Source organism: Zosterops lateralis, assembly GCF_965231275.1.
Source record: "Zosterops lateralis genome assembly, chromosome: 4".
In the NCBI taxonomy this organism is placed as follows: Eukaryota; Metazoa; Chordata; class Aves; order Passeriformes; family Zosteropidae; genus Zosterops; species Zosterops lateralis.
The window spans coordinates 234448-260920 of record NC_139765.1 but is presented as its reverse complement, the minus strand read 5'-3'; the positions used below and the strand labels follow the sequence as shown (position 1 = coordinate 260920).

The following is a 26473-nucleotide window of genomic DNA, read 5'->3' as shown; positions in this document are numbered from 1 at the left end:
CCTCCAGCCTGTACTCAGAACAGGAAACATGTCCTTCTCAGTTCTGTAAGAGTCCCAAATCTGTCTGACCTCACATCACTGCACTTCTGCATGTGCTCTGACACCAACCCTAAAAACCTGGTCCCTCTTCCTGGTCCCTCCCTCCTGGAGTCCACAGCCTCCATGGTACACATGTATAAATCCTGTGCATTGCCCCTTTGTCTGGGAAAAGCTTCTGCCTAGGACTGCACAATGATCAGTCCTTGCTTTGACTAAAATGCCCACGCTGACGTGGAAAAATGTTCTCCTGGTATGGGTACATTACATCCTCATTATTAGGGGACTCAAATGGAAACAAAGACAGAGATATGAGAGTGTGATGATAAAGCAAAACCCAGTACTTCTCATGGCTGGCTTAGATGAGAAAAGTCTCATCAAAAGGCAATGAGCAAATCTAAATCTCCTTAAGGGAGCTCAGCTGCTTTCTGCCAATCCAAGTGTGACCCTGTGAGTTACCCTCTTCTCATGGTAACCTCTGCTCTGCTTTTGCTTTCAAACCTAAAGCCTTCTCATAGGATATCAGACTCAGATATGTGAGAGACAGGTGACAAAACCTGGTCTGTCAGGTGAAAATCTACCCAAGTATCTGAAGGAAAATGACAGCCAGAGATGTAATTTTGTCATTATGACTCATACTGGGCTAGCTAAGCTCAGCTCTACCTCTGTCTCTCTCTGTCTCTTTACATGGAATTACCCCAAGTTAAGTAACCAGGGCTGGGTTTACAGTTCCAGCTATGTTTGTCCCTTTGCAGCAGAGTGGAGCAGAGCGATCCCAGGCTCAGCTGCTGGATGCCAAATGGACAGCAACTGGAACTGAGGGTTCGGTGAGTTGTGAGAGCATAGGCACTACTCATGGGCTTGTTCCGGTGTCAGGCAGAAGAGAAAGACAGTACTGGGGAGACTAGGGAAAGAGCTTCTGGGAAGCCAACCTCTGTTGTGCATTGCATACCCAGATGGCCATGCCCTTGAATACAAACAAACTTCCCTGGAGATGGATCTAGACCAAGAGCCTGCCATCATCTGTTTCTGTGAGGCATAACACAGGCTGGGAGACAAAGGAAGAGTCACTTACATATTAAAGAGGTTCAGTCCAATGCGGTAAAGGCGTTTCCTCATGGTGTCTGTGGAGAGTGTGGGAGACTTGCAGCTGGCTGGGTTCTCGCAGTGGTACCTTGGCAGACTGAGGATCATGGCCTGCAGGGCTTCTTTTGAGGACACCTCAGAGGCTGACTTGGCTGACGTGGATGTGCTACTGCTGCTCAGCTGCTCTGAGTTATCTGCGTTCTCAGACTCCGAGCCTTTGCTTTGCCCCACCTCATTGCCTGCATCAAACTGGAGCTTCTGCACCGCCATCTGATCCGGCTCAGCGCTGCTGTCCCCCATGCCATTAGTACTGACATCCACCTCGGTGGAAGTGAGGCTGTTCTCAGGTAAACTCTCTGGGGCAGACGGTAGTTCGCTGGCTTCTCCCTCCCCTTCTCCTGGGCTTTCTTCAGCCTTGGTAGCTGGAGAGGGCCCAGCCTGATCGTTGCTGCTGAGACAGTTTGCCATGGACACCGAGGTAGATGATGAGACAGAGATGTTCTTGTTGTCGATCTGAACTGTGACATCTCGAAAAGCCATCATGAGAGTGCTGCTGCTCTTGGGTAGAGTATCTGGCAGGAGACCTTCCTCCTTGTCCTGATCCTGCAGCTCAGCTTCCAAGTCTTGGTTTGGCTGCATGGAGCTAGCGCTGAAGGTCTCCCTGATCTGGTACGAGCCCCCATCTTGCAGGGAGCACATGGTCTTCAGGCTCCAGGTGCTGAGGGCATCATCGATGGATTTGGCCAGGGACTGAACTTGTTCCGTGAAGGAGTCCTCCAGCTCAGTCAGCGCCCCGCTGATGGTGGCCGGCAAGGACGGGGACCTCACCAGGGGGATGCCCACGAAGTTGTACCCCTCCACCAGGGCCTTCTCCGCGGAGAAGCTCTCCGAGTTCTGGACGCGGACCTTCCGCAGGGAGATGCGGCGCGGCATGCGGCTCTCCAGCAGGGAATTGCGGATCTTCTCAAAGTTCTTGCTGAGCTGGTACTGCCGGAAGGCGGTCTGGATGGTGCAGGCTGCCCTGCGGGACACCAGGTGGCCGCCATATTTGTGCTCTAGCATTTCGATCTGAAAAACAGAGAACAGAGACATTAGTTTTTGCTGATTGCCTCCTGATGGCTTCTTGTTGCCACACCTCCTACACTGATTAGTCTTCAGTGGATGTCAAAGGAACTTCCGACACTGGATTAGCTTTTCCCTGCAATGCCCTGACCCTGATTTCAACAGAAGGTTCCCATTTGGGCATGACTGGCTAAATCATCAGCACTACAAGTTCCCTCACAGCTATAATGGGATCCTGACCCTTCCTAGAGTGACAGTCATGAAAGCTGGAGCCTGTAGGTGCTCTTCCCTTGCAGACTCACTTCTGATGGCCTTTGGGGCAAGTTCATCAGTGCAAATACAACATTCCAGCATTGTGTCTTCCTGCGCAGCAATGCTCTGGTAATGTCAAGCATTATCTCTTGTCTCAGAGTGTTACTAATGCTTCTCTCCTCCTTAGCAACCTTAAGAAATACTCTCAGTGAAAGAAGAAAGAATTCAGAAAAAGGGAAGAAAATTAAATTTTTAAATGAAGAGAATGTTTGCTTGATCTAGCAGTTAGTGAGAAACATAAACTTCCATAGAAGTTAGTGGAGGCTGGGTTTGTTCTGAGTCTGTGTCTTTTAAAAAGCACTCTGAATGCCAAAGTGTCTTCCTTTTTGATATCTGAGTTTTTCAGGTGTCAGCCAGCAATGAAAAGAAAAATACCCAGAAAAAGAAAGACTCTCAGTTTTGAAAAGTAAAAAATCTGAATTTTAAATGTTGAGACAAGATGCTAAAAACAAGTAGAAGGAGGATTTACGTGAGCTAGTAACGACAAACACCTGTAAATACATCAACACACACCATCTCAACTGGCTTCAGCAGAGCAGGTATATGTGGTTGTCCCTGTAGTCTAGAATTTAAACTTCCTGGTAATCCCCCCACTCTTCCTCTGCAGCTGGGTTTTCACTAACAAGTTCCAGGAGAATGACAGATGATTTGGTTCCAACGAGTGGCTGACAGTGGATGAGTGGGACAGTGTGACAATGAAGGTGGAAAATGGGGTTAAAAAAAAAAAAAAAAAGAAGCAGAATGAACTTAAAACCACCTTCACTGAGGTTTAGGCTGAACTATGAGCTAAACTCTACATCACTGGCACTTCACAGGGCAGAGTGCAGGTGCAGACTGTAGTTTTAATATGTGTGTACACATGTGGAGAAACCAAAAAAAGATGAAGGGCAGGACTGAGAGTGCTGGTGAAATCAGTCCTGAATTAGCAGAGGATTCGCTGCATCAGTCATATGGTAAATATAAGCTTGTTAGCAGAACCAAAGGACAAATTTTACTGACTGCATCCTCAGCCCCAGACATACCACTCATTCCTCACCATGCCTTGTTGGCCCAGTACTCACAGTTTGAAAAACTGAGCTCCACAAAGTCTGAGTTTAAGTGCAAATTGGTTTCACAGTCAAAGTGAGACTGAGGCATGAGCTTCAGCTCCCAGAGTCATGTCATGTCACCTGCTTCCTTCTTCTTTTTCACAACATGATGTAAGCTACAGATCAGTGAGTGATGTGGATACACATGAAGAGCTGGTCTGACAGCTATGAGAAGTGTAAATGACCTCTGGAATCTTTCCAATACTGACTCCTCTGGAAGCAGAAGAAGATAATGTAACACTGGGAGATGACAGGTGGAGAGGAACAAGGTAAGCCCAGCCATTCTGTGCCTGCACTGGTACCCTGGCTGTGGAGCAAGTCCTGGGAGGCTGACATTTATGGAAGAGAGTGGGATGGGGAGCACATCCTTTCATATTTCCCTCTCTGGACATGAAGCAGGGACCTTTGCCTTCTGCTCAGACATCAGGTAGGCTTTTGTTTTCTGTCTGCCTTGCCCTTGAGCTCGCTGTCTGTCCAAGGCAATTATCAATGCCCAGCACTAAGAAATACCAGCACTTTTCTTAGCCATGGGGTTGGCCACTGCCATTGCAGAGGTAGCTGGCTCAGAGCTCTGCTTACCCCTAATTTAAAGAACATTTGCCTAATATTTTCACTGCTGCTCTCCCAGAAAAATTCTGCATAAATGTTGCTAAAAATCACCCTCACAATAATCATGGATACAGTGTCATTTACCACAAGACCTGGCAGCAGGCCTTTTGGATAAACAAGGACATCTTAAATCCCACCATAAAACCAACACTCCTGATACGTCCTTAAAGCTGGCCTGCCTGGAAAGAGACTGAACTATCCCTTGGCCCATTCCTTCAGGAGGAAGGCTCATGCAGATAAATGTAAATTAAACCAGTAACCTGCAAAGGCCCAACTCAGACAGTCAACTGGCCATGAGCGCTTAAAATAATGATCTGGTTAATGAATATGTAGAGCTAATTGTGTTAGGAAGGAAAGAGGAACAAATGGGAAGGACAGAATAACAGTAAAATGCAAAATAAAGCAGAAGCAAGAGCCTTACAGTTATCTGCAGTTTCCAAGGAAGTGACAGCCATTCTGAAAACATGAAATTCATATGCTCTGATCATATTAGAGGCCAAGACAAGATGTCATTGCTGATCTGAAGTAAAAGGCCAGTTTATCTCATTCAAGGACAGTGCCAAAAATGGCAGACTTTAATAGCTAGTGAGGAAAGATCCTTCTAAAAGTCTAAAGGAACAGAGCAAGCTGTCAGTACCTCAATAAAGAACATCAACAGCTTTTTGCAGTCCATAATGTCAGTCCTCCCAAAGGACTAAGGCATTAAGGAGCAGAACAAGATCAGAAGTGAGAGGGCTCCACAACTTGTCTGTTTTCTAGTTCATACCAGGGGTGCAAGGCTGGGTTCTGCATGTGGTCCACTGCCAAATGACACTGTCCAAAGCAAGGGGAATCCCACGGTATCTTTCAGCAGGCGTAACGGGGACAGGGACTGTTCCAAGGGATGCTTAAGAAGACTGGCAGAGCCAGATGCAGCATCCCCATAGAAAGGAGTGCCCTCCCCAGCCTTCTTTTGTAGCAGTGGGTCTCTGTCTCTTTTTTTTGCTGTAACCCAGCCATTTGCTCCTTATTAAAGTTTGAGACATACTCATTTGCTGTCAGATCGAGCTAACTGACAGTCCAAAGGAATTAAAGATTTCACACAGCTGTAGCCTGTGTTCTTCCTCTCCAGTGGAGGAAAGGGCATCTGTTAGCACCACAGCAGTCATGGGTAATGGAGATGTATGTCTGGATGGCTGGAGGAACCTTCTCTTCCCATCTGAGAGGCGAGAAAGGCCAGACATGATTGGCCTTCTCTCACTCCTAATAAACCCCATGAATCACAAGTAATTGCCTACTTAAAGCTACTCTTCTCTGGGGAATAATCCGACAGCCGATGCCAAAGGAAGGGAAAAGCAGGAGGGGGGTCAGGGGGAATTCAAAGAATAATTAGCTTAATACATTTCTGGGCCTCAGTATGAACACTCACTCTGAGCAATTCAGGCCTTGTGGCTGAATTAGAAATGGCTGCGATATAGACACTGCCATGAGGGATTGCTTATGAAGGGAGATTTAACAAGGTCAAGGCAAGCCAAAAGGCAAGCCAAACTGCAGGCCTGGATATGGCCAAACATTTGGCTTCAGTGCCCATGGGCATAAATTGATAAATCTGCCAGGAGAGACCATGACCTGATCAGTTAGCACTGGTTTTCCACCCAGGTTGCCACTGAGCAGGGTGATGTGCTATCATGTTATAATCAGAAAAGAATCAGGCTCAGGGACAGAATCTGAGTCACTCAAGGCAATGCATGCATCGTAAAAACAATTAGAAAAAAAAAAAAAAAGACATACAAAGTATACATGTTCTCTATCACTCATTCTTAATGCTTCTCCCTCCTTCCAGCCTCCCACAATGGAAGGACATTGCTATAAGGGATATTTGTTAATGGAGTGTTTTCCTTCCTCCATGGGACACCTTCTGCCCTTCAGCACAGCCTAAGAGTATGTGTGACTGAGAGCATCCTCCTCTTTCCTGTGGTCCCCTCCATTTTCCCAACATTAAATAGAGTCTAAGCACAGGAGAACTTTAGTAATTCAGTCTCTGTCCCAACCTCCCAGCATAGAGTACTTCTGCTCTGTGCACTGTCAGAATTCTCTCTGTTTCATGGCGTAGGGAGCAAGTAGGGCCATGAAGCCACTCACCAACTCTCTAGGATTATGCTGAGGGGCAACGACTGACCCAAGCCTTGCAGAGGAGGCTGCACTTTACCCTCCTTCCTTACTAGCACTCAGTCCTCTCTCAAAAGGTAAATGTGACTTCAGTTGTGCAGTGAGACTGTCTCCTTCCACCTGTTTCTCTTACTGTAAGTTCTATTCCTGTATTACAAGTTCTGCTATAAGTAGGGTTTGACTGGGACAGCCCTGTGCAGGTCCTATCACCGTTACTCCCATTTAATAAAATTACCTGATCAGTAAATTGATAGGAATACCTATAAAAAACATACTACAGTGGAAGAATTAGTACTCTTCACTGAGGGAAAATCCCCCCTTCCAGAGCTGGAGGCAATTCACTGAAGACATCCATGAGTCTGGAGAGGCACACGGATTTTAAGGTCCCTTCACTGTGAGAAAATGGTTTCACCAAGGAGACAGGCTCAGACCCTGCAAGGTCAGTTCTGTGAGGCACCAGACATTAATGAACAATCAGCTAAACATATCTCTCTTGTTCACATGCATCCAGGGCAGATTTGGCCTCTGCTGCATGAACAATGATATGGCAACATGACCTTAGAGCTAAAATAACACAGGACAGACACTCCCCAGGACAAACCAGATCAGCTCTAGGCTATAGAGACTAAGCCCATATGCAGCAGTCAAGATGTGGCCCACCCAGAAGATATGTCATGTTAGCTTGGAAAGCCAGTTAATTAGTCTCTCTTATTTTTTTCCTGGTGTGAAGCAAGAATTCTGTCTGAGTATGCAGTATTTTGAGAAAGACAGAGCTAGAGAGCCAAGGTGTCTCTTGTGCTCAAAAATCTATTGGGTCATTGATCTGACATGTATGTTTAGGGACAGCATCCATGCCTTGAGGGAAGTGATAGAGAGATGTCCCAGAAGTAGCAGCGTCTTCTGTGGAAACCTCATTAGCTGAGACCCTTCAGCTGCAATAGCACAGCTTCCACTGAACTCTCCCCCCTGAACGTAATCCAGACACTGTCACTAGTGTTAGCTTGTCCTCCTCACCTCACAGACTGCAGGGTCTGCATATCCTGCAGCCTCTGGTTGAGCTGCCTTTCTCCCAGGGAAAAGGCACAAATTATGCTTCTGTTTTGCAGAGCAGTTCTCCTGGACTGTAATCTGCAGAGATGAGGAGGGAGGGGACACATTCCACCTGTGAGGGAGGAGGCCAGCTGCCATCAGCCCCTGTCCACTGTCTCCTGCTGGGAGTCCATTAGGAGGTGCAGCTAGAGGTAGGCACGCTTGTGCTCTGGAGCTAGGCTGTAGTCTCAGGCATAGAAGGTAGTCCTTGCAACTTCTAGGACTGAATAATTTTCTCTCAGCCTGGTAAACTTGCCTACCTCTTCCAGCATCCTCCTCTGGACTGAGGGCAGTGGTGGCAGCAGTTCACAAACATTGCAGTAGATGCTGTGCAGGACACTCATTAAATAAACCCCACTTCCTCTTGAAAGTTCTTGCTAATGCAGAAGTGTGCTGGGCCCTGCCCTGCATGATCCAAAATGCTGAGATGGTTCTTGGAGACACTCCCATGAGGGAGGTCATTCGGAACAACCACTTGCTGGGAGCCCTACGGACACTGTGCACTTGTGAGCGAGGCACTACCCTTGAATGATGCTGCTCTTGGCTGCTTGCAACCCATCCCTAAGCCTACACTCACAGCTGGGTTTCTAGGTCCATTTTGGACCACTGAATCCAGGCAAGGCAGAGCAGACACCAACAGGTTTGGGTGAAAGGGTGACTCAGTCAGAGGTGGGGAAGCTGCTTCCTCCATCAGCCTATCACACCCAAAGGTTCGGTTAGGCAGGGCGAAAGCTCTAGGTGAACAAAAGGCTGATGTATTTGCTGAAGGTTATTCCATCACAGTGCAAATGCAGTCCCACCCGCCCCATCCCCTTCTCCCACAGCCTGAGGAGGAAGCCTTGGTACCTGTTTATTCTTTAGGTCAAGGGAGAGCTCATAATCGGAGGCAGCCGCGTGGGAACACGAGGCCGTCCCTTTGCTGCGCTGCACCCTCACTGGGGAGCCCGTGTGGTGGAGGCTCGCCTTCTGCACCAGGGGGGAACACCCCGCTGCCTGCTCTTCGTGGGGCTCCGCAGGCTGGGCTTTTAGCGTCAGGGTGTCGGACCTGCCTTCCTGGCCACTCTGTCTGCCGGCCTCCTTCGGATCCTCCGTTTCACACCCGGCTTTCTTGCTTGTGGAACCGCTGGGATCGTCACTGTGAACAAAACGCAATGGTTCTCTTTTTTTATTTGTTTATATTATATTTGGTTTATGATCACGTTTATTGTTGTTCGCTACACTTGTTCCCTGAGCTGCATTTTAAACGTCTGGGGAGCCTGGGCTGTCAGGGGTCTCCTCCAGTGACGGATCGGGACTGGAGGTTGATCCAGCCAAAGCTCTGATGCCTCCTTCTCTAAGGGCAGGCACCCCTGTATGAACAACCTGTGACTCCTCAAGCTGCCTGGTTGCCTCTGCTCCAGGTGCTGCAGCTGGAGCAGGTGGGAAGCCAAGGGAGGTGTCATGGCCTGTGGACACCTCTCCTGCCCTCTGGAGCAGCTGGCAATCACCCCTGTGCACTTGCTGCCTATTGCTCAGCATCTCTGCACATCCCAATCCCATCTAGCACGAAGCCTGGATCCCAAGGAACCAGTTTTCCCTTGGAGTTCCTAAGGGCATGTGGGAAATGGGGCAGGGGCAGCTGAATGTTGCAGAGTTTCCAGAGAAACTCTCAGAGAGCTGAGGATATAAAGGGGCAGCAGAGTCAGCCAGCCCTGAGACCCTGACCTTCTAAAGAGTATCTCCAATACAGACGTAGCAGACTGCACAGCTTCCATGAAAGAAGCTGCCTCTTTCTGACCCACAAATTCCTGTGCCACTGAGATCTTGTGGAGAAAGGAAAGCTCTTCTCTCCTGTCAGCCACAGCAGCAGTTGTGTGAAACCAGGGCCTGACAACAGTGCACTCTAAGAGAGCTGACATCCTGCTCCAGGCAGGATGGGATTAGCATATGTCTGATCCATTGAAGTGATGAGGAAGTCTGCACTTAACCTCTCTTGCCAAGTATATTCCAAAATCATCTGATTTCAAACAAGATTTTGTTATTCTGTTTGAACCATGAGAGTGTTCATTGTTACCTTAACCTCCTCCCCGTGGCTACAGAGGAATAATTTATGATTTGCAAGAGTGTGCAGGCCTATGTGGACTCTGGCTGCTACTGCACCAAGTCCATCAGACACAGTTCCACTGGTTTGCAAGGGATGAGCATTCAGCTGAAAACAATATCCAGTTTGGAAATAATTACTACAGAACCAATGCATTTAATTTCATTGAAACCAAGGATACGTATTGCCTCCCATATTTAAACAGTATTAAATTATTTAATTCACTTCTGAAACATACCTCTTTCTCTTGGATTTGCTCCACATAAAACCAGTTCTGCTATCAACTAGATAAATAATCATTTTATTATTGTTGTTGATGTCAGAGCAAAATGAGGGAAATTAAATATCATTTTATGTAGTGCCCAAATTACTTAGAAGCATTTAAATCTCATTCTCAGAAGTGCTGTAAGCCCTTAAGAGTCCGAATCTTCTAGCTGTAAATAGACTTTGCCTCCTAAGCCTCTGAGCACTTTTGCACACTTACTAGTACTTTAAAAGGAAGTTTATTCTCTCCAGTGGCAGCTTTTCTGTTTGATAGATTAGCAACCAAATTTAGAAATATTCCCACAGTTTCTAAGAGAGCTCCAAATCTGTTTAGCCAGACACTACCACAACTTCGGAATTAAGAAAAATGAAGGATTTAAATTTAGAAGGTTTCTTCTTTTATACACATGACCATAGTCACCAGTTAGACTTAAAAAATAAATTCACAGAAGAAATCAGTCTCTTACATAAGTGCTATATAACCAACTTTGTCAAAGCTTACTGAAATGATGTCTTTGCATACTCATCAGTCAGGAAATACATTGAAATGAGGTATAAAACTGTTCTTTTAGGTTGAACACCTTATCAAATTTTGCGTTGTTCTATTCCTGATGCTACAATTTTCCCTACACCCAAAGATATTTTTAACTCTTTATTTTTAATTCTTTCTCTTCTATGTCTATCCATATTGCAGGAAATCTTACTTAAGGACTTTTCCCTTACATATCTCACTGTAACATTTTTATTGGCAGCCCCTGTTCTATCCATTCTGATTTTAACCAGCAGAGCAGCAATTTTTATCCTCAGCCTAAGGGACGATGAGATGACATAGATTTGATCATATTTCCATTGAAGTGCATGGCAAAACCTTCCCGAGGATTTCAGTGGGAATTGTGCCCTATAAAGCAATTTCAGCTAGATGCATAAGCTCTCACTCAGCAAGACACACACTCCAAATTGCTCAGCTGAGTCAAGGCCACAGTGCCCAGAGTGCTGTGCAGACCTTCTTTGGGGCAGATCAGGCCCCGAGGCAGCCAGCTGGAGAACTCCCCTTCCTCTGACTTCCCTTGGAGCCCAAATGGACTCTAAATGCCTGCAAACATTCCCTGACATGATGGTCCTCTAAACACTGGCACATATGCTTAGCTCTGTTTTTCTGAGGGCTCCACTGGCTGCTCTGGGTAGAACATGAACTGTGTGTCAGAGTTTGCAGCGCTCAGTCCCACTGCTCTGTAAGGAGGACGTCACCTCTGGTGGGTGCAGCTCTGCTTGGTTTTCTGTCACACACAGTGTGGAGCCCGGGTGAGTAACATTCACAGTGACAGGATATCCTACATCCAGGAGGCTTTGTAGAGTCAGACTAACCTAGACTGGGAGGGAAGGCTGGAGGTCTCTCCTCCAACTCCCTGCTCAAAGAAGGGCCATTTTCAGAGGCAGATAAAGTTGATCTGGGCCTTTTCCAGGCAACTCTTAAATATTTCCAGACATGAAGGTTCCCCAGGCTCTCTCCCCAGCCTGGAGCCATCAATCCCTGCCCCAGCAATACTGTCAGAGTGCTGGTCTCCAGCCCTGCCACAGCTTTCCCCTTTATGTGGCCATGGACACACTTGATCTGGGCCCTGAAGATTGACTCTATACCTTGACCTTGGACTTGCCACATCCCCACAGACCTACTGGTGACTGGGCTGTGTCTGACCCTAGGTACCCTCACCAATTCTGAGCCTGGCCAATGAGGCACAGGGTGTTGGACCAATCCAAAATGCTCAAGAAGCCTCCTTTAATCTCACTAGGCATTTAGGTTATTTCTCAAGACACAGGGCCCTAAGACTGCAAGGACTATTCAGCCACAGACACGTGAGAAGCACCATCTGCCTCAGCACTTCTCTCCCAGGGCATTACTGAGGCCCCTAAATACTCAGTGCTGGGATAAGGACACCAGCCAAGCACACTACACATTAACCTTGCCTTCCTCCTCCATGCATGCTCCCAGCCCAGTGGATGCAGCCACAGAGAATGGATTGTGCTTGTGCGTGGAATTTCCTCAGGGTCAAAATTCGGTCAAATCAAAATCAGATTCCATTGGAGCACTCAAAGGCATTTTTCAGCTGGATGTTTTTATGCTGAATATAAACTTTTTAACCCCGTGCTGGTTTGGCTGTGGTGCTATCCAGAATGCAATAGCAAACACTCCTGCTGAAGTGAGAATAGTTTCTATATGTTCTGTTGTGGGGGAAAAAAATCATAGAAATGGTTGAACAATTTTTAAGTCCTTTCAGTGGGAAAAATGTCTGGGAGGAAAAAAAAAAGCAAACACGTCATCTTTGAACAAACCTGGGAAATTTCAGCTTCAGAGGTAAACTTCAGTGACTTATAAGCAGTGGGAAAAGGGGTAAAGACTGGTTTTGATCAGCAGTCTGAATGTTACTATTACAGCCCTGTGGCTGAACTTACTAAACATGTATTTCTCCCAGGTTTACTCTCATCTTGAACCTGTTTCTGGAGCGTTTTTGGAATGCCTATTCTTTGTTCTCTAGTAGCAATGACTGATGAAGCCCCAAATAAGAAATAAAATACACTGCTAAAGAGCAAAATTGATGCTACAGTGAAATAAACAAAAATTTAACAATCCTGTCATTTTCCCTCCATCCTGAGTGACACAGTTGATTTGCACTGGTAGGACACAGGTTTTGTTAACAAAAGAAGACTCAGGAGCTATTATAATCACAGTTAAAAAATAAAAAACAGTAAGGAAAGTAAATAGGACAAGGATAGAAAGTATAGCATGAAAGACCTCTGGGGAAAAAACGTTATTAAGCAAATTAGGTGGATTCACTCGCTTTCCCTTGGCCAGTAAGCCATCAGACTCCCTGGCTGTGGGATGAAGAAAGGGAATGGAGCAATTGCACATACTGTTTCTTGGATGAGAAAATTGATCTAACCACTTGTAATAATTAAAAGTCCCATGCAGAGTCTAAGGTGTGAATCCCAAAGTCCCGGCCAAACTCCAACTAGGTCAATTTAGTTGGAATCCCAGCATCACCCCTGCAGTTTCAGCTGTAGCAAATGTTCTTTAGTTGCTGCCCTCAAGTATCATATGCCACCATTATTCACAGCTTTCAGTCACACAATCAGGTAGAGAAGGTTTGTAATTTCTTTGAGTTCTGTTTGATTCAAAGTTGCAATATTAATGCAAATCACTTGCAATCAGGTAAAAAGGAAGACTACAAACTCAGCTGTTCTCTTCTTCCTAGATGTTCCTACATGACTTTTATGACCCATAATGCGCCTGGTCACTGTTACAAATAGATTCCATCTGCTGTGAAAAGCATCTCTCGTGTTTCAGGTATGTCCTGTTCATTTGCACTGCTGACTTGTACATGCCTGCTGCAGAAGGTTTGTTAACAGAAGTGGTTACTACAGACAATCTGACTCAGGGCTTATATTAAGTACTATCCCCAGTCTAGCATTTCAAAACAGGGATATCAGGGTTGTGAGCTGAATCCCAGTGCTTGCTTCAAGAAGGCAGGATGGTGAAAAAGCTCTCACTGAGACAATTCAGCTGGCACCCATAAATATTTTTATTTAGCACAAGTAAATCAGAGTTCTGATACTTAGCTTTTATGTGCAGGTTTCTCAGGAAGATTTTATATAAGGATTAGAGTAAGGGAAGGATGAAGGGAGAAGATGGAAGAGAAATGTTATAACAGTGAGGGTGTTTTATTACACTTTTTTTTATCCCTGCCTGCTCTGTTGGAAGCGTAAAGACCAAATCAGTGACACTAAATTATCAAGCCAGAGAAGCCCATATGCCCATTTGTAGCTGTAGCTGCTCCCCATGTCTGCACAGAGCTCTTGTGTCACTGTCTGTCCTGGGAGAGATATGACTGTAATGCACTTGCCACAGCACCTGGATGTTGCACTTCCCTGTATACTCCTCATCACCCCATTGCTGCTGGAAATACATGTTTCCAGCTGGGAAAGGATCTGCACTTCTGATTGACAACTGTGGAGATGAACCATGGTTATCTATTGGATCTTGACTGCCAGGCTTAGACATTCCCATACCTCATGACTTGAGAAACAACACGCAGCCCCTTCCCCTCAAACATTTCAAGGCAATTTCAAGGCAGACCTGCAGGCAGGAGCACACAAGTTGGATGCTCCAGACATTACATTCCATTGCACCACTGCCAAATACCAGAATCAGTTCACAGTCTTAGAGGAATTTTCAGAGCTCTCTGAAAAGTGTTTTCAGGATGGCTGAGTGACTAATCAGGGCTCAAGGACCAGAAGAGCTACTCTTCTCAAGCACAATAATGTTGGTCCTGTAAGAAATTAAAACTGAGCTTTCTCACTGATCATTCCACAGCTACAGAGCTCCTAGGTGGCCACCACAAAAAACTCATCTCTTCGTGCCTTCTCTTCTTTTCCAAGAAGAAAAAAAAAATTGCAGATAAATAAGAGTAATAACAGAGTAACAAAATATAGCAGTGGCACCTCTGGATTTGGTAAGTGGTTTAAGAAACCAGTCACTGAAGAAGAGGATGTTCCTGTTGCCAGGTACAATGGTTATGCAAAAACATCCAGCTAATCATACAGAAGGAAGCTATGGCTGTGAGGTGTTACAAAAGTACTGTGGAGGCTGATTTTAGCTCTTTTTTTGTTGTTCCTGTGTCACTCCAGGAGAAGACTATATTTCGGTTTCCCATGTATAACTTACCAAATGCCTTCTTCATGGTATTCAAGGTCAGTGAGCAGGATTGTGACCTGTTACTGAGGCAAAGATTACCTGGACTAGTTGTGAAAGACCACAAAAATTTATTCATCCATTCCACAGTGCTCCTTATGAGGAATGGTTGGTTACTGTACATATACTGGTTTTAAATTGCTGTAAGTGATTAATGGCCTCATTAATTGCTTCTCATGGCCTTAGACTTATATGAGATTTCAAAGCTTCAGAGATGGCAGAATTTTAAAAAACCTACAAGTACGACATAGAGAATTAGAAAAAGAGTCCACCAGCTAATGCCAGTAAAATGGAGTCCAGACCCCAAGTCTGCAAGAACCTGCGCTCCCTCTATCTTCCCTAAGCTTCCCTGCCCAGTAAAAAAAAAAAAAAAAAAAAAAAAAAAAAAAAAAAAAAATCAGCTGCTGACTTAGCAGGGTCCAAAGTGCCTTTTCAGTTTATTTCATTTCAGTGTTCCCTGAGGACACCCATGACATATGGTGAATGAGTTCATCAGAATTCAATGGGAAAAAAAATGGTTGAGACAGGCTTGGTAATATATTATGGGATTTTTTCAAAGTTCAGAGACTTCTGACATGCAGGGGGCCTGAATGCAAAAGAATTGCTTCTGATTTGTTTATAAGTTCAAGTTTTAAGGTGGTTTGGGGGCAATGCTCTCTGGGAGCCTGCTGAAACTGATGGAAGGCAAAAGTCTCTCCTGCCAGAAAGGCAGGGAACTTGGAACTTGATCTTGGCAAACCATCCCCTGCCAGCCAAGCTGCAGCCTTCTCAGACAGTCTCCCTCAACAAAGACAAATATAGGAACAAGATTCTGATTTTTTCTACATTCACATAACACCTTGCAAAGCAGTGACATCAAGCCATGTTCTCACACTAGTTTTACCCAGGAGGAATTAATGGTAATTAGCCAAGCTCATTACCCATCCCAGAATGTATTACCTATTTCATAAAAGGTCTGGCACACACACCTGTAAAATAGATTTGACAATATGGTACAGTAAATATCTTGGAAATCAATTAAATTAAACTCCCTTTTAGCCCAGACTGAACCAGGCAACATCTTTTCAGCATCACTTGAAGTGGTATCGGTGAGATGTTAATTAAGCAGACAGAGAATTTAATAATACTAGCAAGAGCTTCCTGTCCCACAATTTGACATGCCAAAGTCATGGCCTTCATTTCAGATTTAGTCTTTAAACCTGATCCCCGTGTGCTGTGTAATTTCCACATTGTTGTGCTGTTGTGCCTTTTGCCACAGAACAGCACTACAGGAACTAAATGTTTCTGAAGCAGCCCATGCCCTCCTGGTGCAAAGATGATTGTCCTGGCCGGGCACCAGTCTGAGGGCCTGGCTCTCCATGACAGATTTCATCTCCCAGAGGACTAAGATCTCTGCTTTTCCAAGGGGACAGACAGACTCCTCCAGAGGGTGGCTTGGACTAGCTAAGGCAGCTCTCACTTTATGAGAAGTGGTGTTCCTGGTGCAAGGCTCGCTGTGCTGGGTGGTGTGGGTGGCTGTCATAGCTTTTTTCTTATAGTTCCTGCATGTGTCTGGATGACACCTCAGAATGGCACTTGGGCACCTCTCTGGCACGCCCCTCTTTTCCCATCCATGCCTCCTGTTTCACCAGCTGCAGAGCACAAGGCTCAGCCCAGGAAGTGAAGCCCCTTTCTGAGCTGCCTGTCACACCCTGGGGCTTGGCACCCTGGGCTGGTTGCTGTGCTGTCTCTGCAGGTTAGACACAAGTCCCACAGCTTGGCACTGCAGACATGGCACCTGTGCTTCACTGAGGTGTGAGAGCACCAAGTGGACACTGAAGGCATAGGAGGTCCTCCTCTGCAGGGTTTAATTACTTTTATTTTAACCTCAGCCCTCTCTTGCCTCTGCAATGTTTGGTAAACACGACCTTTTAGAGAAGGAAAAAACAGATGGCATCCTGCATTAGTGTAACTGCCCGCTCAGCACCCCAGGAAGGAGAAACTTGGCTTCTCAGCAGCAGTCTTTCTGCCTCTTCGAGTCAGATCTCTTGGCTCCTCATCCCTGAGGCAGGTTTGAACATCACCAAATTCGCTGACAAAAGCCTGCCGGTGCAATCATGCAGAAGATAGAATTTCACTGCTAAAATGGGATGAATCCAGGGCTGGGAGGCAGCAGAGCCTCTACAAGGCAAGGAAAGCTTGCATGTCCCTCAGCCCATTGCTCACCCAGTCCAGCAGTGAGCTGGGTGAGGGACATGGCTTTTGGCATTTATAGACCTAGGCAAGGGCTCCTGCAGTCTCCTTTTTCTACTTGCTGTGGCAGACTCTAAGGTGGACTGCACCTCTGGGCTCCTTCCTAAGGGATCAGGGTAATTGATTTGTGAAGGCAGTGAGTGAGCCACTGCACAGGTAGATCTTGGTGTAACTCATATAAATTTTGTTTCTATTCTCAAGTCACTGCTTGTGTCAAACCAAACAGAAAGAAACCTTGTTCTCCTCCACACAAAGAGAAACACATAAACCACCATCCCCCTCAATAAAGACAATCCAAACAGCATTCACCAGCTTCATCCAGATTTTAACTTTGCCACTGTGTTCAGATCTAGAGGCTTGCATTGCCCTTTGGCTGACGACCAAGATAGAAACAGCATGCTTAGCATCCCTTCCTCCTTTCCCCAGTGCAGTGACCACCCCCACAGCCTCATGCAGTAGGCACAAAGCTCTGCTTCTCCAGTTTTGTACCTATTTTGTCTCTGCTGCTTCACTTACACTCTGATCCACTTCATGTCACATTTCTTCCCTGAGGCCTCATTTCTTTTTCTATCTTTTTTTCATTCCCATTTGGAAAACAGGATGACTTAGCAACTTACACATTTGGTCATACAAGCTCATGTTTTGCTATGGCATCTCAACTTTTCTTACCTATGAAGAATGGAAATTATCCCTACCCCTATTCTCTGTACTCAGACACAGAACTTTTGGAGCAAGATCATAAAAATCCCATGAAAGTTTGCCTAGACTCAACCAATCCTACTCTGTCACTGAGCAGTATCCTGGCTGGCACTATAAATGGCTTTATTCCTGTGGATGGCACTTCCCCAGTGGAGGATCTAGTCCAATATGCACTATTTTAACACATCCTGTAACATCTGTATCAGATCCATTCTGCACCATTCGGGTTTGTGCCTCTTGAGCTGCCACTCTCACATCAGTACATTCTGGGAAATTACAGGAATTGGTTATATTTTTCCAATCACCTCTGGAGGCATGTAGAAACAAGCACTAGCAGTGTATACATGGGGTAGCCTATCTCATCCTCCCTCTTTCTGCAAAAGAGGGAAGGAGAGAGATTGCAGCCAACCCAGATACACAGACAACAATAACAGCATCATAACTTGCATACAGGAAAGCAGCACCGTACCAGTGTGGGACACAACAAAGGTGACACACAGCTCTAATCACCCGGCAATTAGTTTCCAGTGGGATGATGGTACAACCTCTGTGTGTTTAAAGAACCGAGGTGCCAAGCAGAAGTGGTTAAAAGTTAGTGGAACACACTTCCAAGAGAAGTGGCCAGAATTAGGTCTCACAGTTTAGGTTTCAGAGTCCCACAAGAAAAATCTCCCTAAACTCAGATCCTGTTTATGACACTTTTCTTCAGGATGATGTTTTCTCACAGAAGATGGAGTAGTCTCCAGCTATTCTACAGTTTTGGAAAAGGTGAGATGACAGCCCAAAATACCTCCCAACTTTTTTGCATGCACTCCCTCAGCTATCTACTTCTGTTTGCAGAACTCAGAGTGGCCTGAGCAGCTGTACAGTGTGCTGCTCTTCAGCATTTCAAACTCTTTGGTTCTTCCTGGAGCATATTAAAATCTGCCAGGGCCACATGCAAGAGAAGGAATTCTAGTGGACAGAGATGTTTTTCCAAAGGGAGAGCTTAGTGTATCTGAGCACAGAGGCTGTCCCATAGGGGTGACCAGAAGATGAACCTTCATAGGAGTGAGTTAGTGTTGCAGAGTACCAAAAAACACAAAGGCCTTTGGATTGACATCACACTATGAGAAAATGTGTAATAAAAGGCCACAGTTTCATTGTGTCACTGCCAAAGAATGCTGGCATGAACAGGATTATTCCAGCCAAGGGACCTGCTCATTTATCTCCTGCTCATGTGTTCTTGTTTCCTGCAGTCCCTTCTTTCATTTACACTATTTTTTATCTTCCTGCTTTTCCTGCTTCTTCTCTCCTGTTATTCTTCTTCTTTGTGTAGTATGTTTGCCATCCATTTTTCTTACAGTAGCATTGTTACATTTGTTGGGATGAGTCTCTCTCCCTTTCTTTCTCCTTGACTCTTTTTTCTGTCTCTCTGCCCTATCTGTCTCTGCCTTGTAAGCCATTAACAAGCATGTGGACAGAGGGTCTCCAGAAACCACCTGTCAAGTTCAACAGGGAACACCTTGATGTACAAAAGGTCTGGAATGGCTCTATTTTGGGTGTGGGTGCATCTTGACTGATGCAGATCAGGTCAGATGATATTAGCAGAGGATTAGGATGAATGGTGTGAGCTCCACCACAGTCCATCTGCCATTATTTTACCAAGCATCTGTGCCATTTTCTAGTGCTAGATACAGGGCAATTTCCAAGGCTGGCACAGCTTCCTCCCATGCATATCTGTAGCATTATCACACAGAAAACACAGGATAGAGCAAGTGTTTATGTTGCATTCCCCTGGTACTAAAAAGTTGCCATGGTATGGGCAAGAAATTCTTTGCAGTATAGGAAAGAGAACATGAGGAGGCATGCAAGCCAGCATGAATTGCCCGGTATTAATGCCATTAACTGATCTCAACAGCTGTAAAGTTGGTTATGATTGATCCTCTTTCACACATTTTACCATGGCCCATGAAGTAACAAGTACTGGCACAAGTGGGAGAAAAGCACTTGAATCCAAGTCTAAATTCCTCTCAGGCTGGGCTCACATAAGCAACAGAGGAAAATAAAGAGCTGGAAGAACATGTGGCCAGGCAACAGCTGGATACAGCTTCAGGCTCTCAGAAAATGTGTCTGATGGGCATCTTTGCAGTTTCAAAGTAGGATACTTCAAGCGTGTTTTCTTCAGTCTCTCTCCTAGTATCTTCCACTTTCCTGAAGAAAGGTGTTGATAGAGGCAAGCAAAGCAACCAGTGTGACAGGGGGACTTCATATTCCACCAGATTTTTTTTTTTTTTTCCTGTTGAAGAGCCAATCTATTCCTCACTTTACTTCCCCACCCTCATGTTCTCCACACTTGCCTGAAAGTAGCTGCACCAGCTGTTGGAGAGGAGCAGGGAAATGCCTGTGTGGGAGAGAGTGCCAAAATGTCCTGGTAGAGCTCCTTTACAGGACTGAGACGATGCATCTGAAACTGACCTCCTGTTTCTTTGGATGCTTCCAGAAAGAGCCATTCCTCCCAGGTCATAGTACCAGAAGATTTCCCAACTATACCTCCCTGCAAGAGATTCCCAAGGTTGTTGGTAACTATGATGTTAAGGATGTTTCCTAAAATATGTTTTTCTTATAATTCTAGCGTTTCCATATTTGCCCTAAATCTACATTCACTAAACATCTTTGTGATTCTGGACTTAAGCTCCTGCAAAGCAACTGAAGCTGCTGGTCCTCACTGTACAAAACACCCAGAAAAAGTGAGGAATCTGCTCACTCCCAAGCTTAGGAGGAGTTAAAATCTGGGTCTAGGCATTACTCATGGCCCACATCTTTGTGTCAGACTGAAATCAACTGTGAGCTGGGGGAATATTGATGTGAACTTTGCTGACCCATCTCTGCCTGTTTGCAGCTTCCCCACAACCTCCAATGGTACCATCTAAAACAGGATTATTAAGGCTACAGGGATGGAAGGGTAAGAGATGAGCTGTTAAGAAGCAATAAAAAAAAAATCTTCCTTTCATGCCCATGACCTCAATAAGGAAAAAAAAATGAGAAGCACAAACAGGACGTGCTAGCAAAGCAGAAATGTTGCTCTAACTTATGTGTGTTTTCAAAAGCAGTGCTCTGGAGGACTTTGGGGGGAGTGAAAGAAGTCAGACTTATGAGCTTTGTGTATGGCCATTTGTCCTTAGGGTACACAAGGCCATGTATGTAGAGGACTGCTTTGCATTGGCACGTCCACATCCTGTTAAGATTGACCTGGACTCTTCTTCATTAAGAATCAGAGAAGAATTCAGCCTCCATGGTCCACTAATTGTAGGAACATGCACTTGACACTGCCAGCTAGGGGCCAATTAGGCAGAGTCGTTAGGCTTCTTTACGTGGAAGGTTACAGACCGGATTTGATACAGACTAGAATCATCATCATGCTTCACACCTGAGCCAAAGCCATGGAACAGCTCTGAGCTGAGACAAAGCACTGGCCTCCAGATTCTATATACAATATCCTGCCAGCAATCCTAAACCAGAAATTATAATTTCCCATTTCATGAACTGGATTTGCATTTGTCCTGTCAGGCACGTTCTGACAGAATGTTGAGTAGCTCAGTTGTTTAACTGTAATGCTCAAAGAGTGATGGATACTGGTGGAAAATCATCACTGTCCACCTGTTTATCAAGGTACCTCAGTAATGTCCAGAGTGAGCATCCACTTGGTGAGTTGGTCAGTCCTCAACAATTTCATGGGCCTCAGCCTTAAGGGACACTGCAATCACAGCCCAAACAAGGTCTTGGGAATTTCTCAGGAGGATCTAACTGTTAGAGAACTTAAAGTGACCCAAGGACAAAGTGAGAGCTGCAGTGGAAGGAGAGATGGTCCTGGGCTATGGCAGTGAGGAGTCAAAGTGGGATGTGATGCTGTGACCTGAAGTGGATCAAATTCGTGGCTCCTTTGTGCCAACATCTTCCAACATGATTTCACAGGACAAAGAGCCAATGCATGTTCGATGGAAACAGAGAGTTCAGGTAAAGAGGCATAAAGAACCAGAGATGTCCAGAAGTAAATGAAATCAGATTTTGGGCTTTAAACATGCTGCTGAGGTGCTGCATACTCATGAAGCTCAGAGAGCTATCAAGAAAGATGTTTGAAGGTTTGGTTTGAACAAACTGTCCAAAATCTGTCCATCCACGTATCAGTCTCCCACACATAAAAATGGAGCAACCAGCACCAAGGACTTCCTCCAGCAAGAAGACACATTTCCATTTCAGTACTTTGGTAAGTACAAGTGGGGCAAGAAGGGATTTCTCCAGAAATGCAAGGAAGGCTGGCTTGGATAAGTAGGCAATGGTTCACATGTCTCCTCACCACTAACTGGTGCCAGGAAACAGCCAATCTGTTATGGTGACTAGTCCAGCAGACACTTCAGAAATGAGTCCACAGTGGTTCAAAGTTTAAACTGTATTGAGTTATTACTTCATTGGTCCACAATCATGAAGTAAACACTTTGTAAATTAGTGGCACTAATCATGTTTTAATCCTGATCTAAGCAGCAGTCTCCCTACTGGAAAGTATGGAAAATATGAACAGAGCTTGCCCAACTTTCCCAAAGATGTTTCAGATCCTAGCCCTCCTTCCAAGTACACATGCAGGCCCTTCCAGATGACTGCCCTCTCTTCCCGAGAGAACTCTGTCTCCTTTGCATTAAAAACAGGTCAGGTCTCATCTGTACTTCTTCCATAATGCTTTAGCACTCCAGTGCTATTCCCAAGTCCATTGCCAAAGAAGACATGCCCCTGATGCTTAAAGTTTCCTGTAGAACTTTTCCCATCACAGGAGGAGAGGTGATTTTCTGCTAATTTCCTATTCAGCACCCCAGAGGCAGACTCTGAAAAGCCTATGAAAGGAGACTGAATGAATATACTGTTCCCTTCAATTGTGACTCCATCATTTCCTCTCATTACTCTAATAGAAACAAATCTTTCTCATCTCAGCCCTATTACCTCACACAAAGGAAAATGGTATGTAATCCTGTTAGAACTGGGCTGCTGCTGGACACATTTTAAGGTCATTGTTCTGGGATGCCAGTCTCCACTCTATGTGCCTTGGAGAAGTGGGAAATGCAATTACTAGGCTATTCAAATCCCTAGAATGAAACCCTGCCATTAATAGGCAAAAGCCAGCGAGAAAAAGAGCCGTTGCTTTATGAAATTACAGGGTTTGGCTAAATTAGAGTCTAATCAGCACCTCAGTAAAGGAGCAGGGTTAGCCCCTACTGCCATCCCTGGAGTTTCTTCATGTCACTCAACGTGATATTTGGCATCCCCAGTGGAAACCCAACCTGCAAGATGGTTTATGATCATGAAGCCAGTGGTGTACAAGTCCAGCAGAGACAATGGTGAAGGATTTATACTGTCCTTTGATAAGGGAAAGTCCTTAGAGATCAGGAAGAGAAATCTGCCCACTGCTGCCATCACCTCATCCTGTACTTTGGCTCTGAGATTTTTGGCAGAATCTGGGATCAAGTCTGTCTCTTAATATTCATGGCCTACAGCACCAGTTTTGCTAATTGCTGGTGCAACCCAGCTAAGCAGCCAGGTGGGAAATTTGCATTGCTAAACTCATGGAGCTCCAACTTTCCCACAAGGAACTGACACGCTGGAGGAGAGAAGGGGGCTAGCTCTGCTTGTGGCAGTCAGTGAAGCAAAGCAGAACAAGATGAGTGGGAATAATCTCAATCACTTCATTGAGTTGGCTTCTGCTGAGTGGTTAGACACTGACATGTTCCTAATCACTCTCATCCGTCTGAAGCCAAGGCATTTTTAGCTGGAAACGAAGAAAGAGTGAGAAATCTTGCAGAGAGATGTTAGGGAAGACCACACAAGAACAATGACCACCACAAACCACAAGGAGAGGCAAACTTTTGTCCCAGATTGTTGCTGGCAGTCAACCTCCAACTGTTATTCCCTGCATTTGCTTCTCCTCCTGCCCCTCTCTTGAGCTGTATGGCCACTCCTGCTGGTCTGTCCTGCAGTCAGACAGCCCCTTATCTCACAGTTTTGATGTCCCTCCTTCTCTGCTGTGTTTTTTCTCATTCTCCCAAAGGATTCCTGTCCCACAAGGTGAGTCTGGGCTCCTGCTGAAAACAGAACTGTTCCTGCAGGTCCCAGTCAGAAGGGATGTGGGCTGAGGTGCAGTTCCTGCTAGAGGAGCAGAAAGCAGCTGATCACCACTGGAGTCTCCAAGTCCCTTGAAGAGCTGAGAGTCACTTCCCTGTTTATACTCTTTATTAGTCCCTATTCTCTTTAATCGGCTTAGACTGATGAGCCGAGGCAGCGGTAGGGATCAGCCGGGCTGTTTAATTAAAGGATTGCAGCTCAGCCCTGCAGTTTGGGGGTTTGTGTAAATGAGCTGCAAGTACATTATTTAATCTGCTGTGCAGAGAGGAGTTGGGGCATTAATGAAGCAAACTCTAATTAAAACTAGATGGCTGATGGTTATTAGTGGCATCAGTTCTGACAGGATTTATCTCATTTAGGGAAACCATCAGGAATGGGAAAAGAGAGAACAAACTCGATCTGGTCTATCAGAATTCACAGCAGCAACACTTGTGAGTTGCTGTCCATTCAGTGAGGCTCAGAAGGGCTGCACAGGGAGCCCCTGTGTACCAGGCTCTCCCACCAGGGGCCCTGATGAGCTTATTTAGGGATATGCTTGGCTCACCCAGGAACTGATTGCCTATTCAGGCTGTCTGACCCACATATTTCAGTCTTGATTGACTTTTGTTCTGCCTTGGTTCAATGGGGAACCTGTTCATGATTTGAGCAGGGTGACAGACTCTGTAAATGATATGATGAGCTTCTCCTAGAAGGCTACTGAGCCATTCCAGAACACCATATGGACATCAGCTCCATGCTGACTCTCCCTCTCTGTGTTTTTCCCTCTCTGACACTCTTTTGCCTTACTGCATTCTATATGTGACTTCGGACATGAAGGAAGCCCACGGCTGACTGCAGGACCTGGCAGAGGCTAGGAGATGCTTTATGGCTAACATAAAGCTAAATAGAGAGTTTAATAACTCTCTGTGCCTGTTTCTCACCTTCAAATAGCCACAGTGGCTTCAACCATCTTTATCTCTGCATCGAATATTGTGTCACACACAGATTCAGGACTGCTGTTGGGGTCTGGAAGCATCAGAAATGGCAAGGATGCAAGAAAGACTGGGGAAAAAAGTGTGGAATGCATGAGGCCTGAAGTGTGGAACAGCTACAAAAGGCATCAAATGGACAGGCACAGATCAGTAGGAGAAGCCCAGATGCAACATGCTATAGGGGTCATTGTCATTCATCCACAATTCAGGATTTCCTGGCTCAGACTCATCTTTGATGCAACTTGCCAAAGTTGTTAAATTACTGAAACAGGTGATCACTCCTTATTCAGTTTACCTGTATAATCCCAGCAGAAGGAGGGCAGGCAAACTCAGGCTCAAACTCAGCAAGGCCTTTGGCGGTCAGCAGGATAAAAGAAAGGCCTGACAAAGAACATGACAAAAATGATCCTAGAGCTTAAGACTATATGACTCTCAGCCTTGTAGAACAAGAACATTCTAGAAACTAAGGGATGTGATCAGAAATAAGATGGAGGCTGGGACAAGAATGGGGCAGGGTCAAGGATGAGGGTATAAAAATTGAACATTATGGCAAGACTGATCCTTAGTTCTAGACAAACTAGAGCACTTAAACAAAACTCTCTCACTCCAGAAATGTAAGGTGGCTTTCCTACCCCAGAAATCTCCATGGTCTCCAGCTCTGCTGTCTCCTTTTACTTGCCAGCATCTCCCCATCTGCCATGACAGAACTGTCATGCAAACTTTAGCAATGCCTGAAAGCCCTCAGCACAGACTGACCATGGGGATTAACCCTTCCATCTTCATACACAAATGGGCAGGAGAGATCCTGCTTCTTTACCTTGTCTCCAAGTGTGGCCAAACCCTGCTTTTGCACATACACACCCACCCACCTACCCCTGTTCTCTTCACAATTGTACAGCACTCACACTTTTTCTTGGAAGGAAATCAGAAACCACAGTCTGCTCCAGTGAGTAGAACATGAGAAATACCATTTTTAAAATGCAGTAGCCTCACTACTGCAATTCAGCTGCCAGTTCTGTTCAGAGCCCTGCTAGTAACAGGCTTTTTGCACAGGTGCCAAAGGTCAGAGGTAAAAGTCTAACAGAGTGATGAAAGAAATCTTTAAAGAGAAGCCTCTTTGGTATTGTCAGAAGGATGATGAGGCCTGGAAAAGCAGAGTAGGTCTGTAAGAAGTAAGGGTGGGAAGTTGTGAGAGAGGAAAGAGATGGCAAGAACAGAGGGACAAGGCCAAGTGTGGAAGCTAAATGCAGTACACGCATCTCAAGTACCTCTGAAGCTTTTTGGACCCCTTGGTCTTGGCACTGACATCTTTCACTGATGAGGAAGAGCTGAGAAATGCTGGTGTCCCCACAGCTGGCTGCATTGGATACAAGCTGGTAATAGTTAATAGATCCTGTCTATGGCTGTTCTTCACTGACAAGCTCACACCATTCGACACAGGTAAAAATGCTCCCCCCACCCTGTCTCAGGGTGCGAGACAGAACCCCGAGTTTTTTGGGTGACTTTTGCTGTACTTTAAATGTTCTAGTGTGAATGTCCAGGAACCTCATAGTGTGAGACAAATAATTTGAAGGAGAAGAGTGAAGCATGTGTGTGTCAGTGTTGCATACAGTAAGAAGAGGTACAAGCGTGAATGTGGGTCAATGGAAATGGATGTTTGAAGAGAGGCTGAAAAAACATTTTGCGTGTGTGTGAGTGGAGATGGGGGGTGGTTTGCAGGCAATTACACAACAATATGAACAGTAATCTCTGTGAGGAAAAACAAAGGGACAGCAATGCTGGGAACATGGGATGTAGGGGAGGATGGAGGAGGATTGGCATGTGTGATATATGAGTTTTGTCCAGGGCAGGAAGATCAGTGAGGGATGATAAAGAAGTAGAAAAAATAAAGGTCTTGCTGGCA

At 45.5% G+C, this 26473-nt stretch overlaps 1 protein-coding gene across 1 annotated transcript in view; it reads right to left on the bottom strand.

The window, feature by feature from the left end:
• IQSEC3 (IQ motif and Sec7 domain ArfGEF 3) overlaps positions 1-26473 on the bottom strand; it is a gene marked incomplete at its 3' end in the record, with an annotated part of 99280 nt that overhangs the window by 23867 nt on the left and 48940 nt on the right. Inside the window, exons 3-4 of the mRNA XM_083860307.1 lie at positions 8277-8565; positions 1112-2190 (exon numbers count right to left, since the gene is read on the bottom strand). Coding sequence (XP_083716433.1) covers positions 1112-2190; positions 8277-8565 — 1368 coding nt within the window. The remainder of the gene's footprint in view (positions 1-1111; positions 2191-8276; positions 8566-26473) is intronic.